At 46.3% G+C, this 22986-nt stretch overlaps 1 protein-coding gene across 1 annotated transcript in view; it reads right to left on the bottom strand.

The window, feature by feature from the left end:
* Nucleotides 1–22986, bottom strand: part of zgc:158659 (uncharacterized protein LOC791141 homolog) — a 158972-nt gene that overhangs the window by 67923 nt on the left and 68063 nt on the right. The window contains exons 12-13 of the mRNA XM_065022049.1: nt 18249–18373; nt 17575–17656 (exon numbers count right to left, since the gene is read on the bottom strand). Of these exons, the coding sequence (XP_064878121.1) occupies nt 17575–17656; nt 18249–18373 (207 nt within the window). The remainder of the gene's footprint in view (nt 1–17574; nt 17657–18248; nt 18374–22986) is intronic.

The following is a 22986-nucleotide window of genomic DNA, read 5'->3' as shown; positions in this document are numbered from 1 at the left end:
CGTTTCTCTGGGAGCGTTTCTCTGGGAGCGTTTCTCGTTTATCTGGGAGCGTTTCTCTGGGAGCGTTTCTCGTTTCTCTGGGAGCGTTTCTCTGGGAACGTTTCTCTGGGAGCGTTTCTCATTTCTCTGGGAGCGTTTCTCTGGGAACGTTTCTCTGGGAGCGTTTCTCGTTTCTCTGGGAACGTTTCTCTGGGAGCGTTTCTCTGGGAACGTTTCTCTGGGAACGTTTCTCTGGGAGCGTTTCTCTGGGAACGTTTCTCTGGGAGCGTTTCTCGTTTCTCTGGGAGCGTTTCTCTGGGAACGTTTCTCGTTTCTCTGGGAGCGTTTCTCTGGGAGCGTTTCTCGTTTCTCTGGGAGCGTTTCTCGTTTCTCTGGGAGCGTTTCTCTGGGAACGTTTCTCTGGGAACGTTTCTCTGGGAGCGTTTCTCTGGGAACGTTTCTCTGGGAACGTTTCTCGTTTCTCTGGGAGCGTTTCTCTGGGAACGTTTCTCGTTTCTCTGGGAGCGTTTCTCGTTTCTCTGGGAGCGTTTCTCTGGGAACGTTTCTCGTTTCTCTGGGAGCGTTTCTCTGGGAACGTTTCTCGTTTCTCTGGGAGCGTTTCTCGTTTCTCTGGGAGCGTTTCTCGTTTCTCTGGGAGCGTTTCTCTGGGAGCGTTTCTCTGGGAGCGTTTCTCGTTTCTCTGGGAGCGTTTCTCTGGGAACGTTTCTCGTTTCTCTGGGAGCGTTTCTCTGGGAGCGTTTCTCGTTTCTCTGGGAGCGTTTCTCTGGGAGCGTTTCTCGTTTCTCTGGGAGCGTTTCTCTGGGAGCGTTTCTCTGGGAGCGTTTCTCTGGGAACGTTTCTCTGGGAGCGTTTCTCTGGGAGCGTTTCTCGTTTCTCTGGGAGCGTTTCTCTGGGAGCGTTTCTCGTTTCTCTGGGAGCGTTTCTCTGGGAACGTTTCTCTGGGAGCGTTTCTCGTTTCTCTGGGAACGTTTCTCTGGGAGCGTTTCTCTGGGAACGTTTCTCTGGGAACGTTTCTCTGGGAGCGTTTCTCTGGGAACGTTTCTCTGGGAGTGTTTCTCGTTTCTCTGGGAGCGTTTCTCTGGGAACGTTTCTCTGGGAACGTTTCTCTGCACACTGGACGAGGTGTATGGTATGATCCGAGCGTTCTGACCTCACAACGGCAGTCAAGCACCCAAGCTTACTGGCTAACCTGGCTAGCTTGCTAGCTACGTCCAGACACATAATGAGAGAGCAGCTCACTCTGACCATTTTACTCCCGCTAGCAGAACTGGATAAGCAGTTTTCATGTTATCCAGAACTTTGGTGACTATCTGTGCTGCTGGCAACAATTGAATTAAATTCCTCAGTTATTCTGCGCTCTGGCACACTGAGGCGAGACTGTAATCAAAGTAGATAATCAGAGTGAATTTACGAATGTCCATTGAGAATTCACAACGACTATACCACTAAGAATTACGAGAATAATCAAGTCAATAAACGTCGTGTTAGATAGCATTTAGTTAAATTACTGGCAAGTTCAATGTATTAGTAGCCAACTAGCGTTTGGTAGCTAGCTAAGATACCGATATATACCACTGTAATGATATGCTATGTGGTTCGTAAGGATATCGTAGCTAACAAATTGTCAGCCAACATAACCTGGAACGTAACTTATTGGTAAAGCCATTACTTTATTGCATTGCTTAACATTTTATTAACATTTCAGACAGTCAGGTATTCTAGAGGAGAAATAGACAGACAGACAGGTATTCTAGAGGAGAAATAGACAGACAGACAGACAGACAGACAGGTATTCTAGAAGAGAAACAGACAGACAGGTATTCTAGAGGAGAAATAGAGTGACATACAGGTATTCTAGAGGAGAAACAGACTGACAGACAGGTATTCTAGAGGAGAAACAGAGTGACAGACAGCCAGGTATTCTAGTGGAGAAACAGACTGACAGACAGGTATTCTAGAAGAGAAACAGACAGACAGGCGGGTATTCTAGAGGAGAAACAGACTGACAGACAGGTATTCTAGAAGAGAAACAGACAGACAGGCGGGTATTCTAGAGGAGAAACAGACTGACAGACAGGTATTCTAGAAGAGAAACAGACAGACAGACAGGTATTCTAGAGGAGAAACAGACTGACAGACAGCCAGGTATTCTAGTGGAGAAACAGACAAACAGACAGGTATTCTAGAAGAGAAACAGACAGACAGGCGGGTATTCTAGCGGAAAAACAGACAGACAGGTATTCTAGAGGAGAAACAGACAGACAGACAGACAGGTATTCTAGCGGAGAAACAGAGAGACAGACAGGTATTCTAAAGGAGAAACAGACAGACAGACAGGTATTCTAGAGGAGAAACAGACAGACAGACAGGTATTCTAGAGGAGAAACAGACAAACAGACAGGTATTCTAGAAGAGAAACATACCGACAGACAGCCATTCTAGAGGAGAAACATACCGACAGACAGCCAGGTATTCTAGAGGAGAAACAGACTGACAGACAGGCATTCTAGAGGAGAAACAGACTGACAGACAGGCATTCTAGAGGAGAAACAGACTGACAGACAGGTATTCTAGTGGAGAAACAGACTGACAGACAGGTATTCTAGTGGAGAAACAGACAGACAGGTATTCTAGAGGAGAAACAGACTGACAGACAGACAGGTATTCTAGAGGACAAACAGACAGACAGACAGGTATTCTAGTGGAGAAACAGACTGACAGACAGGTATTCTAGTGGAGAAACAGACAGACAGGTATTCTAGAGGAGAAACAGACCGACAGACAGACAGGTATTCTAGAGGAGAAACAGACTGACAGACAGCCAGGTATTCTAGAGGAGAAACAGACTGACAGACAGGCATTCTAGAGGAGAAACAGACTGACAGACAGGTATTCTAGAGGAGAAACATACCGACTGACAGGCATTCTAGAGGAGAAACAGACTGACAGACAGGTATTCTAGTGGAGAAACAGACTGACAGACAGGTATTCTAGTGGAGAAACAGACAGACAGGTATTCTAGAGGAGAAACAGACTGACAGACAGACAGGTATTCTAGAGGACAAACAGACAGACAGACAGGTATTCTAGTGGAGAAACAGACTGACAGACAGGTATTCTAGTGGAGAAACAGACAGACAGGTATTCTAGAGGAGAAACAGACCGACAGACAGACAGGTATTCTAGAGGAGAAACAGACTGACAGACAGACAGGTATTCTAGTGGAGAAACAGACTGACAGACAGGTATTCTAGAGGAGAAACAGACTGACAGACAGACAGGTATTCTAGGGGAGAAACAGACTGACAGACAGGTATTCTAGAGGAGAAACATACCGACTGACAGCCAGGTATTCTAGAGGAGAAACAGACTGACAGACAGGTATTCTAGAGGAGAAACAGACTGACAGACAGGTATTCTAGTGGAGAAACAGACAAACAGACAGGTATTCTAGAAGAGAAACAGACAGACAGGCGGGTATTCTAGCGGAAAAACAGACAGACAGGTATTCTAGAGGAGAAACAGACTGACAGACAGGTATTCTAGAGGAGAAACAGACTGACAGACAGGTATTCTAGTGGAGAAACAGACTGACAGACAGCCAGGTATTCTAGTGGAGAAACAGACCGACAGACAGACAGGTATTCTAGAGGAGAAACAGACTGACAGACAGACAGGTATTCTAGTGGAGAAACAGACAAACAGACAGGTATTCTAGAGGAGAAACAGACTGACAGACAGCCAGGTATTCTAGTGGAGAAACAGACTGACAGACAGGTATTCTAGTGGAGAAACAGACAAACAGACAGGTATTCTAGCGGAAAAACAGACAGACAGGTATTCTAGAGGAGAAACAGACAGACAGACAGACAGGTATTCTAGCGGAGAAACAGAGAGACAGACAGGTATTCTAAAGGAGAAACAGACAGACAGACAGGTATTCTAGTGGAGAAACAGACAAACAGACAGGTATTCTAGCGGAAAAACAGACAGACAGGTATTCTAGAGGAGAAACAGACAGACAGACAGACAGGTATTCTAGCGGAGAAACAGAGAGACAGACAGGTATTCTAAAGGAGAAACAGACAGACAGACAGGTATTCTAGAGGAGAAACAGACAGACAGACAGGTATTCTAGAGGAGAAACAGACAAACAGACAGGTATTCTAGAGGAGAAACAGACCGACAGACAGCCAGGTATTCTAGAGGAGAAACAGACTGACAGACAGGTATTCTAGAGGAGAAACAGACTGACAGACAGGCATTCTAGAGGAGAAACAGACTGACAGACAGGTATTCTAGTGGAGAAACAGACTGACAGACAGGTATTCTAGTGGAGAAACAGACAGACAGACAGGTATTCTAGTGGAGAAACAGACAGACAGGTATTCTAGAGGAGAAACAGACTGACAGACAGACAGGTATTCTAGAGGACAAACAGACAGACAGACAGGTATTCTAGTGGAGAAACAGACTGACAGACATGTATTCTAGTGGAGAAACAGACAGACAGGTATTCTAGAGGAGAAACATACCGACTGACAGCCAGGTATTCTAGAGGAGAAACAGACTGACAGACAGGTATTCTAGAGGAGAAACAGACTGACAGACAGCCAGGTATTCTAATGGAGAAACAGACTGACAGACAGACAGGTATTCTAGAGGAGAAACAGACTGACAGACAGACAGGTATTCTAGAGGAGAAACAGACAGACAGGCAGGTATTCTAGAGGAGAAACAGACTGACAGACAGGTATTCTAGAAGAGAAACAGAGTGACAGACAGGTATTCTAGAGGAGAAACAGACTGACAGACAGGTATTCTAGAGGTGAAACAGACTGACAGACAGGTATTCTAGAGGGGAAACATACCGACAGACAGCCAGGTATTCTAGAGGAGAAACAGACAGACAGCCAGGTATTCTAGAGGAGAAACAGACTGACAGACAGGTATTCTAGAGGAGAAACATACCGACAGACAGCCAGGTATTCTAGGGGAGAAACAGACAGACAGGTATTCTAGAGGACAAACAGACAGACAGACAGGTATTCTAGTGGAGAAACAGACTGACAGACAGGTATTCTAGTGGAGAAACAGACAGACAGGTATTCTAGAGGAGAAACAGACTGACAGACAGGTATTCTAGTGGAGAAACAGACAGACAGGTATTCTAGAGGAGAAACAGACCGACAGACAGACAGGTATTCTAGAGGAGAAACAGACTGACAGACAGGTATTCTAGAGGAGAAACAGACAGACAGACAGGTATTCTAGTGGAGAAACAGACTGACAGACAGACAGGTATTCTAGAGGAGAAACAGACTGACAGCCAGGTATTCTAGAGGAGAAACAGACTGACAGACAGGTATTCTAGAGGAGAAACAGACTGACAGACAGGTATTCTAGTGGAGAAACAGACTGACAGACAGCCAGGTATTCTAGTGGAGAAACAGACTGACAGACAGACAGGTATTCTAGAGGAGAAACAGACTGACAGACAGACAGGTATTCTAGAGGAGAAACAGACAGACAGGCAGGTATTCTAGAGGAGAAACAGACTGACAGACAGCCAGGTATTCTAGGGGAGAAACAGACTGACAGACAGGTATTCTAGAGGAGAAACATACCGACTGACAGCCAGGTATTCTAGAGGAGAAACAGACTGACAGACAGGTATTCTAGAGGAGAAACAGACTGACAGACAGGTATTCTAGTGGAGAAACAGACTGACAGACAGCCAGGTATTCTAGTGGAGAAACAGACCGACAGACAGACAGGTATTCTAGAGGAGAAACAGACTGACAGACAGACAGGTATTCTAGTGGAGAAACAGACTGACAGACAGGTATTCTAGAGGAGAAACAGACTGACAGACAGGTATTCTAGAGGAGAAACATACCGACTGACAGCCAGGTATTCTAGTGGAGAAACAGACTGACAGACAGGTATTCTAGTGGAGAAACAGACAAACAGACAGGTATTCTAGAAGAGAAACAGACAGACAGGCGGGTATTCTAGCGGAAAAACAGACAGACAGGTATTCTAGAGGAGAAACAGACAGACAGACAGACAGGTATTCTAGCGGAGAAACAGAGAGACAGACAGGTATTCTAAAGGAGAAACAGACAGACAGACAGGTATTCTAGAGGAGAAACAGACAGACAGACAGGTATTCTAGAGGAGAAACAGACAAACAGACAGGTATTCTAGAAGAGAAACATACCGACAGACAGCCATTCTAGAGGAGAAACATACCGACAGACAGCCAGGTATTCTAGAGGAGAAACAGACTGACAGACAGGTTTTCTAGTGGAGAAACAGACTGACAGACAGGTATTCTAGCGGAGAAACAGACTGACAGACAGGTATTCTAGTGGAGAAACAGACAGACAGGTATTCTAGAGGAGAAACAGACTGACAGACAGACAGGTATTCTAGAGGACAAACAGACAGACAGACAAGTATTCTAGTGGAGAAACAGACTGACAGACAGGTATTCTAGTGGAGAAACAGACAGACAGATATTCTAGAGGAGAAACAGACCGACAGACAGACAGGTATTCTAGAGGAGAAACAGACTGACAGACAGACAGGTATTCTAGTGGAGAAACAGACTGACAGACAGGTATTCTAGAGGAGAAACAGACTGACAGACAGCCAGGTATTCTAGGGGAGAAACAGACTGACAGACAGGTATTCTAGAGGAGAAACATACCGACTGACAGCCAGGTATTCTAGAGGAGAAACAGACTGACAGACAGGTATTCTAGAGGAGAAACAGACTGACAGACAGGTATTCTAGTGGAGAAACAGACTGACAGACAGACAGGTATTCTAGAGGAGAAACAGACTGACAGACAGACAGGTATTCTAGAGGAGAAACAGACAGACAGGCAGGTATTCTAGAGGAGAAACAGACTGACAGACAGGTATTCTAGAAGAGAAACAGAGTGACAGACAGGTATTCTAGAGGAGAAACAGAGTGACAGACAGGTATTCTAGAGGAGAAACAGTGACAGACAGGTATTCTAGAGGTGAAACAGACTGACAGACAGGTATTCTAGAGGGGAAACATATCGACAGACAGCCAGGTATTCTAGAGGAGAAACAGACTGACAGACAGGTATTCTAGATGAGAAACATACCGACAGACAGCCAGGTATTCTAGAGGAGAAACAGACTGACAGACAGACAGGTATTCTAGAGGACAAAAAGACAGACAGACAGGTATTCTAGTGGAGAAACAGACTGACAGACAGGTATTCTAGTGGAGAAACAGACAGACAGGTATTCTAGAGGAGAAACAGACCGACAGACAGACAGGTATTCTAGAGGAGAAACAGACTGACAGACAGACAGGTATTCTAGTGGAGAAACAGACTGACAGACAGGTATTCTAGAGGAGAAACAGACTGACAGACAGGTATTCTAGTGGAGAAACAGACTGACAGACAGCCAGGTATTCTAGTGGAGAAACAGACTAACAGACAGACAGGTATTCTAGAGGAGAAACAGACAGACAGGCAGGTATTCTAGAGGAGAAACAGACTGACAGACAGGTATTCTAGAAGAGAAACAGAGTGACAGACAGGTATTCTAGAGGAGAAACAGAGTGACAGACAGGTATTCTAGAGGAGAAACAGACTGACAGACAGACAGGTATTCTAGAGGACAAACAGACAGACAGACAGGTATTCTAGAGGACAAACAGGCTGACAGACAGGTATTCTAGAGGAGAAACAGACCGACAGACAGACAGGTATTCTAGAGGAGAAACAGACTGACAGACAGGTATTCTAGAGGAGAAACAGACTGACAGACAGACAGGTATTCTAGTGGAGAAACAGACTGACAGACAGGTATTCTAGAAGAGAAACATACCGACAGACAGCCAGGTATTCTAGAGGAGAAACAGACTGACAGACAGGTATTCTAGAGGAGAAACATACCGACAGACAGCCAGGTATTCTAGAGGAGAAACAGACTGACAGACAGACAGGTATTCTAGAGGAGAAACAGACAGACAGACAGCCAGGTATTCTAGAGGAGAAACAGACTGACAGACAGACAGGTATTCTAGAGGAGAAACAGACCGACAGACAGACAGGTATTCTAGAGGAGAAACAGACCGACAGACAGCCAGGTATTCTAGAGGAGAAACAGACTGACAGACAGACAGGTATTCTAGAGGAGAAACAGACCGACAGACAGACAGGTATTCTAGAGGAGAAACAGACTGACAGACAGGTATTCTAGAGGAGAAACAGACTGACAGACAGGTATTCTAGAAGAGAAACATACTGACAGACAGGTATTCTAGAGGAGAAACATACTGACAGACAAGTATTCTAGATGAGAAACAGAGTGACAGACAGGTATTCTAGAGGAGAAACAGACCGACAGACAGACAGGTATTCTAGAGGAGAAACAGAGTGACAGACAGGTATTCTAATGGAGAAACAGACTGACAGACAGCCAGGTATTCTAGAGGAGAAACAGACTGACAGATAGGTATTCTAGAGGAGAAACAGACTGACAGACAGCCAGGTATTCTAGTGGAGAAACAGACTGACAGACAGGTATTCTAGAAGAGAAACAGACAGACAGGCGGGTATTCTAGCGGAAAAACAGACAGACAGGTATTCTAGAGGAGAAACAGACAGACAGACAGACAGGTATTCTAGCGGAGAAACAGAGAGACAGACAGGTATTCTAAAGGAGAAACAGACAGACAGACAGGTATTCTAGAGGAGAAACAGACAGACAGACAGGTATTCTAGAGGAGAAACAGACAAACAGACAGGTATTCTAGAAGAGAAACATACCGACAGACAGCCATTCTAGAGGAGAAACATACCGACAGACAGCCAGGTATTCTAGAGGAGAAACAGACTGACAGACAGGTTTTCTAGTGGAGAAACAGACTGACAGACAGGTATTCTAGCGGAGAAACAGACTGACAGACAGGTATTCTAGTGGAGAAACAGACAGACAGGTATTCTAGAGGAGAAACAGACTGACAGACAGACAGGTATTCTAGAGGACAAACAGACAGACAGACAGGTATTCTAGTGGAGAAACAGACTGACAGACAGGTATTCTAGTGGAGAAACAGACAGACAGGTATTCTAGAGGAGAAACAGACCGACAGACAGACAGGTATTCTAGAGGAGAAACAGACTGACAGACAGACAGGTATTCTAGTGGAGAAACAGACTGACAGATAGGTATTCTAGAGGAGAAACAGACTGACAGACAGCCAGGTATTCTAGTGGAGAAACAGACTGACAGACAGGTATTCTAGAAGAGAAACAGACAGACAGGCGGGTATTCTAGCGGAAAAACAGACAGACAGGTATTCTAGAGGAGAAACAGACAGACAGACAGACAGGTATTCTAGCGGAGAAACAGAGAGACAGACAGGTATTCTAAAGGAGAAACAGACAGACAGACAGGTATTCTAGAGGAGAAACAGACAGACAGACAGGTATTCTAGAGGAGAAACAGACAAACAGACAGGTATTCTAGAAGAGAAACATACCGACAGACAGCCATTCTAGAGGAGAAACATACCGACAGACAGCCAGGTATTCTAGAGGAGAAACAGACTGACAGACAGGTTTTCTAGTGGAGAAACAGACTGACAGACAGGTATTCTAGCGGAGAAACAGACTGACAGACAGGTATTCTAGTGGAGAAACAGACAGACAGGTATTCTAGAGGAGAAACAGATTGACAGACAGACAGGTATTCTAGAGGACAAACAGACAGACAGACAGGTATTCTAGTGGAGAAACAGACTGACAGGTATTCTAGAGGAGAAACAGACCGACAGACAGACAGGTATTCTAGAGGAGAAACAGACTGACAGACAGACAGGTATTCTAGTGGAGAAACAGACTGACAGACAGGTATTCTAGAGGAGAAACAGACTGACAGACAGGTATTCTAGTGGAGAAACAGACTGACAGACAGCCAGGTATTCTAGTGGAGAAACAGACTAACAGACAGACAGGTATTCTAGAGGAGAAACAGACAGACAGGCAGGTATTCTAGAGGAGAAACAGACTGACAGACAGGTATTCTAGAAGAGAAACAGAGTGACAGACAGGTATTCTAGAGGAGAAACAGAGTGACAGACAGGTATTCTAGAGGAGAAACAGACTGACAGACAGACAGGTATTCTAGAGGACAAACAGACAGACAGACAGGTATTCTAGAGGACAAACAGGCTGACAGACAGGTATTCTAGAGGAGAAACAGACCGACAGACAGACAGGTATTCTAGAGGAGAAACAGACTGACAGACAGGTATTCTAGAGGAGAAACAGACTGACAGACAGACAGGTATTCTAGTGGAGAAACAGACTGACAGACAGGTATTCTAGAAGAGAAACATACCGACAGACAGCCAGGTATTCTAGAGGAGAAACAGACTGACAGACAGGTATTCTAGAGGAGAAACATACCGACAGACAGCCAGGTATTCTAGAGGAGAAACAGACTGACAGACAGACAGGTATTCTAGAGGAGAAACAGACAGACAGACAGCCAGGTATTCTAGAGGAGAAACAGACTGACAGACAGACAGGTATTCTAGAGGAGAAACAGACCGACAGACAGACAGGTATTCTAGAGGAGAAACAGACCGACAGACAGCCAGGTATTCTAGAGGAGAAACAGACTGACAGACAGACAGGTATTCTAGAGGAGAAACAGACCGACAGACAGACAGGTATTCTAGAGGAGAAACAGACTGACAGACAGGTATTCTAGAGGAGAAACAGACTGACAGACAGGTATTCTAGAAGAGAAACATACTGACAGACAGGTATTCTAGAGGAGAAACATACTGACAGACAAGTATTCTAGATGAGAAACAGAGTGACAGACAGGTATTCTAGAGGAGAAACAGACCGACAGACAGACAGGTATTCTAGAGGAGAAACAGAGTGACAGACAGGTATTCTAATGGAGAAACAGACTGACAGACAGCCAGGTATTCTAGAGGAGAAACAGACTGACAGATAGGTATTCTAGAGGAGAAACAGACTGACAGACAGCCAGGTATTCTAGTGGAGAAACAGACTGACAGACAGGTATTCTAGAAGAGAAACAGACAGACAGGCGGGTATTCTAGCGGAAAAACAGACAGACAGGTATTCTAGAGGAGAAACAGACAGACAGACAGACAGGTATTCTAGCGGAGAAACAGAGAGACAGACAGGTATTCTAAAGGAGAAACAGACAGACAGACAGGTATTCTAGAGGAGAAACAGACAGACAGACAGGTATTCTAGAGGAGAAACAGACAAACAGACAGGTATTCTAGAAGAGAAACATGACCGACAGACAGCCATTCTAGAGGAGAAACATACCGACAGACAGCCAGGTATTCTAGAGGAGAAACAGACTGACAGACAGGTTTTCTAGTGGAGAAACAGACTGACAGACAGGTATTCTAGCGGAGAAACAGACTGACAGACAGGTATTCTAGTGGAGAAACAGACAGACAGGTATTCTAGAGGAGAAACAGACTGACAGACAGACAGGTATTCTAGAGGACAAACAGACAGACAGACAGGTATTCTAGTGGAGAAACAGACTGACAGACAGGTATTCTAGTGGAGAAACAGACAGACAGGTATTCTAGAGGAGAAACAGACCGACAGACAGACAGGTATTCTAGAGGAGAAACAGACTGACAGACAGACAGGTATTCTAGTGGAGAAACAGACTGACAGATAGGTATTCTAGAGGAGAAACAGACTGACAGACAGCCAGGTATTCTAGTGGAGAAACAGACTGACAGACAGGTATTCTAGAAGAGAAACAGACAGACAGGCGGGTATTCTAGCGGAAAAACAGACAGACAGGTATTCTAGAGGAGAAACAGACAGACAGACAGACAGGTATTCTAGCGGAGAAACAGAGAGACAGACAGGTATTCTAAAGGAGAAACAGACAGACAGACAGGTATTCTAGAGGAGAAACAGACAGACAGACAGGTATTCTAGAGGAGAAACAGACAAACAGACAGGTATTCTAGAAGAGAAACATACCGACAGACAGCCATTCTAGAGGAGAAACATACCGACAGACAGCCAGGTATTCTAGAGGAGAAACAGACTGACAGACAGGTTTTCTAGTGGAGAAACAGACTGACAGACAGGTATTCTAGCGGAGAAACAGACTGACAGACAGGTATTCTAGTGGAGAAACAGACAGACAGGTATTCTAGAGGAGAAACAGACTGACAGACAGACAGGTATTCTAGAGGACAAACAGACAGACAGACAGGTATTCTAGTGGAGAAACAGACTGACAGACAGGTATTCTAGTGGAGAAACAGACAGACAGGTATTCTAGAGGAGAAACAGACCGACAGACAGACAGGTATTCTAGAGGAGAAACAGACTGACAGACAGACAGGTATTCTAGTGGAGAAACAGACTGACAGACAGGTATTCTAGAGGAGAAACAGACTGACAGACAGCCAGGTATTCTAGGGGAGAAACAGACTGACAGACAGGTATTCTAGAGGAGAAACATACCGACTGACAGCCAGGTATTCTAGAGGAGAAACAGACTGACAGACAGGTATTCTAGAGGAGAAACAGACTGACAGACAGGTATTCTAGTGGAGAAACAGACTGACAGACAGCCAGGTATTCTAGTGGAGAAACAGACTGACAGACAGACAGGTATTCTAGAGGAGAAACAGACTGACAGACAGACAGGTATTCTAGAGGAGAAACAGACAGACAGGCAGGTATTCTAGAGGAGAAACAGACTGACAGACAGGTATTCTAGAAGAGAAACAGAGTGACAGACAGGTATTCTAGAGGAGAAACAGAGTGACAGACAGGTATTCTAGAGGAGAAACAGTGACAGACAGGTATTCTAGAGGTGAAACAGACTGACAGACAGGTATTCTAGAGGGGAAACATATCGACAGACAGCCAGGTATTCTAGAGGAGAAACAGACTGACAGACAGGTATTCTAGATGAGAAACATACCGACAGACAGCCAGGTATTCTAGAGGAGAAACAGACTGACAGACAGACAGGTATTCTAGAGGACAAAAAGACAGACAGACAGGTATTCTAGTGGAGAAACAGACTGACAGACAGACAGGTATTCTAGAGGAGAAACAGACTGACAGACAGGTATTCTAGTGGAGAAACAGACAGACAGGTATTCTAGAGGAGAAACAGACCGACAGACAGACAGGTATTCTAGAGGAGAAACAGACTGACAGACAGACAGGTATTCTAGTGGAGAAACAGACTGACAGACAGACAGGTATTCTAGAGGAGAAACAGACTGACAGACAGGTATTCTAGTGGAGAAACAGACTGACAGACAGCCAGGTATTCTAGTGGAGAAACAGACTAACAGACAGACAGGTATTCTAGAGGAGAAACAGACAGACAGGCAGGTATTCTAGAGGAGAAACAGACTGACAGACAGGTATTCTAGAAGAGAAAAAGAGTGACAGACAGGTATTCTAGAGGAGAAACAGAGTGACAGACAGGTATTCTAGAGGAGAAACAGACTGACAGACAGACAGGTATTCTAGAGGACAAACAGACAGACAGACAGGTATTCTAGAGGACAAACAGGCTGACAGACAGGTATTCTAGAGGAGAAACAGACTGACAGACAGACAGGTATTCTAGAGGACAAACAGACAGACAGACAGGTATTCTAGTGGAGAAACAGACTGACAGACAGGTATTCTAGTGGAGAAACAGACAGACAGGTATTCTAGAGGAGAAACAGACCGACAGACAGACAGGTATTCTAGAGGAGAAACAGACTGACAGACAGACAGGTATTCTAGTGGAGAAACAGACTGACAGACAGGTATTCTAGAGGAGAAACAGACTGACAGACAGCCAGGTATTCTAGGGGAGAAACAGACTGACAGACAGGTATTCTAGAGGAGAAACATACCGACTGACAGCCAGGTATTCTAGAGGAGAAACAGACTGACAGACAGGTATTCTAGAGGAGAAACAGACTGACAGACAGGTATTCTAGTGGAGAAACAGACTGACAGACAGCCAGGTATTCTAGTGGAGAAACAGACTGACAGACAGACAGGTATTCTAGAGGAGAAACAGACTGACAGACAGACAGGTATTCTAGAGGAGAAACAGACAGACAGGCAGGTATTCTAGAGGAGAAACAGACTGACAGACAGGTATTCTAGAAGAGAAACAGAGTGACAGACAGGTATTCTAGAGGAGAAACAGAGTGACAGACAGGTATTCTAGAGGAGAAACAGTGACAGACAGGTATTCTAGAGGTGAAACAGACTGACAGACAGGTATTCTAGAGGGGAAACATATCGACAGACAGCCAGGTATTCTAGAGGAGAAACAGACTGACAGACAGGTATTCTAGATGAGAAACATACCGACAGACAGCCAGGTATTCTAGAGGAGAAACAGACTGACAGACAGACAGGTATTCTAGAGGACAAAAAGACAGACAGACAGGTATTCTAGTGAAGAAACAGACTGACAGACAGGTATTCTAGTGGAGAAACAGACAGACAGGTATTCTAGAGGAGAAACAGACCGACAGACAGACAGGTATTCTAGAGGAGAAACAGACTGACAGACAGACAGGTATTCTAGTGGAGAAACAGACTGACAGACAGACAGGTATTCTAGAGGAGAAACAGACTGACAGACAGGTATTCTAGTGGAGAAACAGACTGACAGACAGCCAGGTATTCTAGTGGAGAAACAGACTAACAGACAGACAGGTATTCTAGAGGAGAAACAGACAGACAGGCAGGTATTCTAGAGGAGAAACAGACTGACAGACAGGTATTCTAGAAGAGAAACAGAGTGACAGACAGGTATTCTAGAGGAGAAACAGAGTGACAGACAGGTATTCTAGAGGAGAAACAGACTGACAGACAGACAGGTATTCTAGAGGACAAACAGACAGACAGACAGGTATTCTAGAGGACAAACAGGCTGACAGACAGGTATTCTAGAGGAGAAACAGACCGACAGACAGACAGGTATTCTAGAGGAGAAACAGACTGACAGACAGGTATTCTAGAGGAGAAACAGACTGACAGACAGACAGGTATTCTAGTGGAGAAACAGACTGACAGACAGGTATTCTAGAAGAGAAACATACCGACAGACAGCCAGGTATTCTAGAGGAGAAACAGACTGACAGACAGGTATTCTAGAGGAGAAACATACCGACAGACAGCCAGGTATTCTAGAGGAGAAACAGACTGACAGACAGACAGGTATTCTAGAGGAGAAACAGACAGACAGACAGCCAGGTATTCTAGAGGAGAAACAGACTGACAGACAGACAGGTATTCTAGAGGAGAAACAGACCGACAGACAGACAGGTATTCTAGAGGAGAAACAGACCGACAGACAGCCAGGTATTCTAGAGGAGAAACAGACTGACAGACAGACAGGTATTCTAGAGGAGAAACAGACCGACAGACAGACAGGTATTCTAGAGGAGAAACAGACTGACAGACAGGTATTCTAGAGGAGAAACATACTGACAGACAAGTATTCTAGATGAGAAACAGAGTGACAGACAGGTATTCTAGAGGAGAAACAGACCGACAGACAGACAGGTATTCTAGAGGAGAAACAGAGTGACAGACAGGTATTCTAGAGGAGAAACAGACTGACAGACAGCCAGGTATTCTAGTGGAGAAACAGACTGACAGACAGGTATTCTAGAGGAGAAACAGACCGACAGACAGCCAGGTATTCTAGAGGAGAAACAGACTGACAGACAGGTATTCTAGAGGAGAAACAGACAGACAGACAGGTATTCTAGAGGAGAAACAGACTAATAGACAGGTATTCTAGTGGAGAAACAGACTGACAGACAGGTATTCTAGTGGAGAAACAGACAGACAGGTATTCTAGAGGAGAAACAGACAGACAGACAGACAGGTATTCTAGAGGAGAAACAGACTGACAGACAGACAGGTATTCTAGAGGAGAAACAGACTGACAGACAGACAGGTATTCTAGTGGAGAAACAGACTGACAGACAGCCAGGTATTCTAGAGGAGAAACAGACTGACAGACAGGTATTCTAGACGAGAAACATACCGACAGACAGCCAGGTATTCTAGAGGAGAAACAGACTGACAGACAGGTATTCTAGAGGAGAAACAGACTGACAGACAGGTATTCTAGTGGAGAAACAGACTGACAGACAGGTATTCTAGAGGAGAAACAGACAAACAGACATGTATTCTAGAGGAGAAACAGACCGACAGACAGACAGGTATTCTAATGGAGAAACAGACTGACAGACAGACAGGTATTCTACTGGAGAAACAGACTGACAGACAGGTATTCTAGAGGAGAAACAGACCGACAGACAGACAGGTATTCTAGAGGAGAAACAGACTGACAGACAGGTATTCTAGAGGAGAAACAGACTGACAGACAGACAGGTATTCTAGTGGAGAAACAGACTGACAGACAGGTATTCTAGAGGAGAAACAGACTGACAGACAGCCAGGTATTCTAGAGGAGAAACATACCGACAGACAGACAGGTATTCTAATGGAGAAACAGACTGACAGACAGACAGGTATTCTACTGGAGAAACAGACTGACAGACAGGTATTCTAGAGGAGAAACAGACCGACAGACAGACAGGTATTCTAGAGGAGAAACAGACTGACAGACAGGTATTCTAGAGGAGAAACAGACTGACAGACAGACAGGTATTCTAGTGGAGAAACAGACTGACAGACAGGTATTCTAGAGGAGAAACAGACCGACCAACAGCCAGGTATTCTAGAGGAGAAACAGACTGACAGACAGGTATTCTAGAGGAGAAACATACCGACAGACAGCCAGGTATTCTAGAGGAGAAACAGACTGACAGACAGGCATTCTAGAGGAGAAACAGACTGACAGACAGCCAGGTATTCTAGAGGAGAAACATACCGACAGACAGACAGGTATTCTAGAGGAGAAACAGACTGACAGACAGGTATTCTAGAGGAGAAACAGACCGACAGACAGGTATTCTAGAGGAGAAACAGACTGACAGACAGACAGGTATTCTAGAGGAGAAACAGACTGACAGACAGACAGGTATTCTAGAGGAGAAACAGACTGACAGACAGACAGGTATTCTAGAGGAGAAACAGACCGACAGACAGACAGGTATTCTAATGGAGAAACAGACTGACAGACAGACAGGTATTCTACTGGAGAAACAGACTGACAGACAGGTATTCTAGAGGAGAAACAGACCGACAGACAGCCAGGTATTCTAGAGGAGAAACAGACTGACAGACAGGTATTCTAGAGGAGAAACATACCGACCGACAGCCAGGTATTCTAGAGGAGAAACAGACTGACAGACAGGCATTCTAGAGGAGAAACAGACTGACAGACAGCCAGGTATTCTAGAGGAGAAACATACCGACAGACAGACAGGTATTCTAGAGGAGAAACAGACTGACAGACAGGTATTCTAGAGGAGAAACAGACCGACAGACAGGTATTCTAGAGGAGAAACAGACTGACAGACAGCCATACCTGTGACCACTCATCTCTAGAGTTCCATTTGACTGACAGCAGCAGCTTAGGAAGAGACTCTGGAATGTTCACACAGTAATGTCTAGAAGATGAAAGAGGGAGGGAGGGAGGGATACAGAAATGGAGGGGAGGGAGAGAGCGAGGGAAGGAGGGAGGGTGTGAGAGAGGGAGGGAAGGAGGGAGGGTGTGAGAGAGGGAGGGAGGAAGAGTGTGAGAGAGGGAGGGAGGGATGGAGAGTGTGAGAGAGAGGGAGGGAGGGAGAGTGTGATAGAGAGGGAGGAAGGGAAGGAGGGATGGAGAGTGTGAGAGAGAGGGAGGGAGGGAGAGTGTGAGAGAGAGGGAGGAAGGGAAGGAGGGATGGAGAGTGTGAGAGAGGGAGGAAGGGAGAGTGTGAGAGTGAGGGAGGAAGGGAAGGAGGGATGGAGAGTGTGAGAGAGAGGGAGGGAGGGAGAGTGTGATAGAGAGGGAGGAAGGGAAGGAGGGATGGAGAGTGTGAGAGAGAGGGAGGGAGGGAGAGTGTGAGAGAGAGGGAGGGTGAGAGAGAGGGAGGGCATTCGGTTCAGCTTGTATTATCTAAACCTATTCTAGTTTGGTTCAATATTTCAGTTTCTTGCCAATAGAACGGTATAGAGTTGGGCTAAGGTACAGACACACACTCCACCTACAGCAGTTACCTGTGTCTCCAGAGAAAGTCCTTCTCCTGTTCAGACAGCTCATAGAGAGGGTCTCTGCTACAGAGAGACCTGAGCTGCTCACCATCCGCCGCTGAAACACTACTGTCACACGCCAGCCTGCTGCTCTGAAACACACAGCATCACAAGACCATCATCACCAGAGAACTGGAGGTCTGTCCAGTACTCACTCTCTCACCAGTCCTAGACTAGTGACCAGTCCTGACAGTAGTTGAGTCCAGAAGGGAAGTAGTCCAGTACTCACTGGAGAGTCCAGTAGTTAGACAGTAGTTGTAGCCCAGTTCTCTGACCAGTCCTAGACAGTAGTTGAGCCCAGTTCTCTGACCAGGAGGGAGTTCTCTGACCAGGACAGTAGTTCTCTGACCAGTCCTAGACAGTAGTTGTAGCCCAGTTCTCTGACCAGTCCTAGACAGTAGTTGGCCCAGTTCTCTGACCAGTCCTAGACAGTAGTTGTAGCCCAGTTCTCTGACCAGTCCTAGAGGGAGTAGTTGCAGTAGTTAGCCCAGTTCTCTGACCAGTCCTAGAGAGTAGTTGTTAGCCCAGACCAGTTGTAGTTTAGCCCAGTTCTCTGACCAGTCCTCTAGTTCTTGTCCTCAATAGCCCAGTTCTCTGACCAGACAGTAGTTTCAGTTCTCTGACCAGTAGACAGTAGTTGTAGCCCAGTTCTCTGACCAGTCCTAGACAGTAGTTGTAGCCCAGTTCTCTGACCAGTCCTAGACAGTAGTTGTAGCCCAGTTCTCTGACCACAGTAGTTGTAGCCCAGTTCCTGACCAGTCCTTAGTTGACCAGTTCTCTGACCAGTCCTAGACAGTAGAAAGCCCAGTTCTCTGGCCAGTCCTCAGTTGAGCCCAGTTCTCTGACCAGTCTAGACAGTAGTTGTAGCCAGTTCTCTGTCCTAGACAGTAGTTGTAGCCCAGTTCTCTGACCAGTCCCAGTAGTTGTAGCCCAGTTCTCTGACCAGTCCTAGACAGTAGTTGTAGCCCAGTTCTCTGTCCCAGTTGTGGCCAGTTCTCTGACCAGTCCAGTAGCCCAGTTCTCTGACCAGTCCTAGACAGCAGTTCTCTGACCAGTCCTCAGTAGTTGTAGCCCAGTTCTCTGACCAGTCCTAGACTAGTTGAGCCCAGTTCTCTGACCAGTCCTACTCAGTTCTCTGACCAGTCCTAGACAGTAGTTGTAGCCCAGTTCTCTGACCAGTCCTAGACAGTAGTTGTGGCCAGTTCTCTGACCAGTCCTAGACAGTAGTTGTAGCCCAGTTCTCTGACCAGTCTAGACTAGCCCAGTTCTCAGTCCTAGACAGTTGTAGCCAGTTCTCTGACCAGTCCTTAGTTGTAGCCCAGCCCACAGTAGTTGTAGCCCAGTTCTCTCTGACCAGTTCCTGACCAGACAGTAGTTGTAGCCCAGTTCTCTGACCAGTCCTAGACAGTAGTTTCAGTTCTCTGACCAGTCCTAGACAGTAGTTGTAGCCCAGTTCTCTGACCAGTCTAGCCCAGTTCTCTGACCACTAGACAGTAGTTGTAGCCCAGTTCTCTGACCAGTCCTAGACAGTAGTTGTAGCCCAGTTCTCTGACCAGTCCTAGACAGTAGTTGTAGCCCAGTTCTCTGACCAGTCCTAGACAGTAGTTGTTCTCTGACCAGTCCCAGTTCAGTTCTCTGACCAGTCCTAGACAGTAGTTGTAGCCCAGTTCTCTGACCAGTCCTAGACAGTAGTTGTAGCCCAGTTCTCTGACCAGTCCTAGACAGTAGTTGTAGCCCAGTTCTCTGACCAGTCCTAGACAGTAGTTGTAGCCCAGTTCTCTGACCCAGTTTAGCCCAGTTCTCTGACCAGTCCTAGACAGTAGTTGTAGCCCAGTTCTCTGACCAGTCCTAGACAGTAGTTGTAGCCCAGTTCTCTGACCAGTCCTAGACAGTAGTTGTAGCCCAGTTCTCTGACCAGTCCTAGACAGTAGTTGTAGCCCAGTTCTCTGACCAGTCCTAGACAGTAGTTGTAGCCCAGTTCTCTGACCAGTCCTAGACAGTAGTTGTAGCCCAGTTCTCTGACCAGTCCTAGACAGTAGTTGTAGCCCAGTTCTCTGACCAGTCCTAGACAGTAGTTGTAGCCCAGTTCTCTGACCAGTCCTAGACAGTAGTTGTAGCCCAGTTCTCTGACCAGTCCTGACCAGTTCTCTGACCAGTCCTAGACAGTAGTTGTAGCCCAGTTCTCTGACCAGTCCTACAGTAGTCAGTTCTAGACAGTAGTTGTAGCCCAGTTCTCTGACCAGTCCTAGACAGTAGTTGTAGCCCAGTTCTCTGACCAGTCCCTAACCCAGACCAGTCCTAGACAGTAGTTGTAGCCCAGTTCTCTGACCAGTCCTAGACAGTAGTTGTAGCCCAGTTCTCTGACCAGTCCTAGACAGTAGTTTAGCCCAGTTCTCTGACCAGTCCTAGACCATAGTTGTAGCCCAGTTCTCTGACCAGTCCTAGACAGTAGTTGTAGCCCAGTTCTCTGACCAGTCCTAGACAGTAGTTGCAGCCCAGTTCTCTGACCAGTCCTAGACAGTAGTTGTAGCCCAGTTCTCTGACCAGTCCTAGACAGTAGTTGTAGCCCAGTTCTCTGACCAGTCCTAGACAGTAGTTGTAGCCCAGTTCTCTCACCAGTCCTAGACAGTAGTTGTAGCCCAGTTCTCTGACCAGCCAGTAGTTGTAGCCCAGTTCTCTGACCAGTCCTAGACAGTAGTTGTAGTTGTAGCCCAGTTCTCTGACCAGTCCTAGACAGTAGTTGTAGCCCAGTTCTCTGACCAGTCCTAGACAGTAGTTGTAGCCCAGTTCTCTGACCAGTCCTAGACAGTAGTTGTAGCCCAGTTCTCTGACCAGTCCTAGACAGTAGTTGTAGCCCAGTTCTCTGACCAGTCCTAGACAGTAGTTGTAGCCCAGTTCTCTGACCAGTCCTCCTAGACAGTAGTTGTAGCCCAGTTCTCTGACCAGTCCTAGACAGTAGTTGTAGCCCAGTTCTCTGACCAGTCCTAGACAGTAGTTGTAGCCCAGTTCTCTGACCAGTCCTAGACAGTAGTTGTAGCCCAGTTCTCTGACCAGTCCTAGACAGTAGTTGTAGCCCAGTTCTCTGACCAGTCCTAGACAGTAGTTGTAGCCCAGTTCTCTGACCAGTCCTAGACAGTAGTTGCAGCCCAGTTCTCTGACCAGACAGTAGTTGTAGCCCAGTTCTCTCACCAGTCCTAGACAGTAGTTGTAGCCCAGTTCTCTGACCAGTCCTAGACAGTAGTTGTAGCCCAGTTCTCTGACCAGTCCTAGACTAGCCCAGTTCTCTGACCAGTCCTAGACAGTAGTTGTAGCCCAGTTCTCTGACCAGTCCTAGACAGTAGTTGTAGCCCAGTTCTCTGACCAGTCCTAGACAGTAGTTGTAGCCCAGTTCTCTGACCAGTCCTAGACAGTAGTTGTAGCCCAGTTCTCTGACCAGTCCTAGACAGTAGTTGTAGCCCAGTTCTCTGTCCAGTACTCAGTAGTTGTAGCCCAGTTCTCTCACCAGTCCTAGACAGTGTAGCCCAGTTGTAGCCCAGTTCTCTGACCAGTCCTAGACAGTAGTTGTAGCCCAGTTCTCTGACCAGTCCTAGACAGTAGTTGTAGCCCAGTTCTCTGACCAGTCCTAGACAGTAGTTGTAGCCCAGTTCTCTCACCAGTCCTAGACAGTAGTTGTAGCCCAGTTCTCTGACCAGTCCTAGACAGTAGTTGTAGCCCAGTTCTCTGACCAGTCCCAGTAGTTGAGCCCAGTTCTCTGACCAGTCCTAGACAGTAGCCCAGTTCTCTGACCAGTCCTAGACAGTAGTTGTAGCCCAGTTCTCTGACCAGTCCTAGACAGTAGTTGTAGCCCAGTTCTCTGACCAGTCCTAGACAGTAGTTGTAGCCCAGTTCTCTGACCAGTCCTAGACAGTAGTTGTAGCCCAGTTCTCTGACCAGTCCTAGACAGTAGTTGTAGCCCAGTTCTCTGACCAGTCCTAGACAGTAGTTGTAGCCCAGTTCTCTGACCAGTCCTAGACCATAGTTGTAGCCCAGTTCTCTGACCAGTCCTAGACAGTAGTTGTAGCCCAGTTCTCTGACCAGTCCTAGACAGTAGTTGCAGCCAGTTCTCTGACCAGTCCTAGACAGTAGTTGTAGCCCAGTTCTCTGACCAGTCCTAGACAGTAGTTGTAGCCCAGTTCTCTGACCAGTCCTAGACAGTAGTTGCAGCCAGTTCTCTGACCAGTCCTAGACAGTAGTTGTAGCCCAGTTCTCTGACCAGTCCTAGACAGTAGTTGTAGCCCAGTTCTCTGACCAGTCCTAGACAGTAGTTATAGCCCAGTTCTCTGACCAGTCCTAGACAGTAGTTGTAGCCCAGTTCTCTGACCAGTCCTAGACAGTAGTTGTAGCCCAGTTCTCTGACCAGTCCTAGACAGTAGTTGTAGCCCAGTTCTCTGACCAGTCCTAGACAGTAGTTGTAGCCCAGTTCTCTGACCAGTCCTAGACAGTAGTTGTAGCCCAGTTCTCTGACCAGTCCTAGACAGTAGTTGAGCCCAGTTCTCTGACCAGTCCTAGACAGTAGTTGTAGCCCAGTTCTCTGACCAGTCCTAGACAGTAGTTGTAGCCCAGTTCTCTGACCAGTCCTAGACAGTAGTTGTAGCCCAGTTCTCTGACCAGTCCTAGACAGTAGTTGTAGCCCAGTTCTCTGACCAGTCCTAGACAGTAGTTGTAG

The sequence above is a fragment of the Oncorhynchus nerka genome, linkage group LG8 (assembly GCF_034236695.1).
Source record: "Oncorhynchus nerka isolate Pitt River linkage group LG8, Oner_Uvic_2.0, whole genome shotgun sequence".
Taxonomy (NCBI): domain Eukaryota; kingdom Metazoa; phylum Chordata; class Actinopteri; order Salmoniformes; family Salmonidae; genus Oncorhynchus; species Oncorhynchus nerka.
Note: the sequence above shows the minus strand (reverse complement) of the source record. Positions and strands in the feature narration are given on the sequence as shown.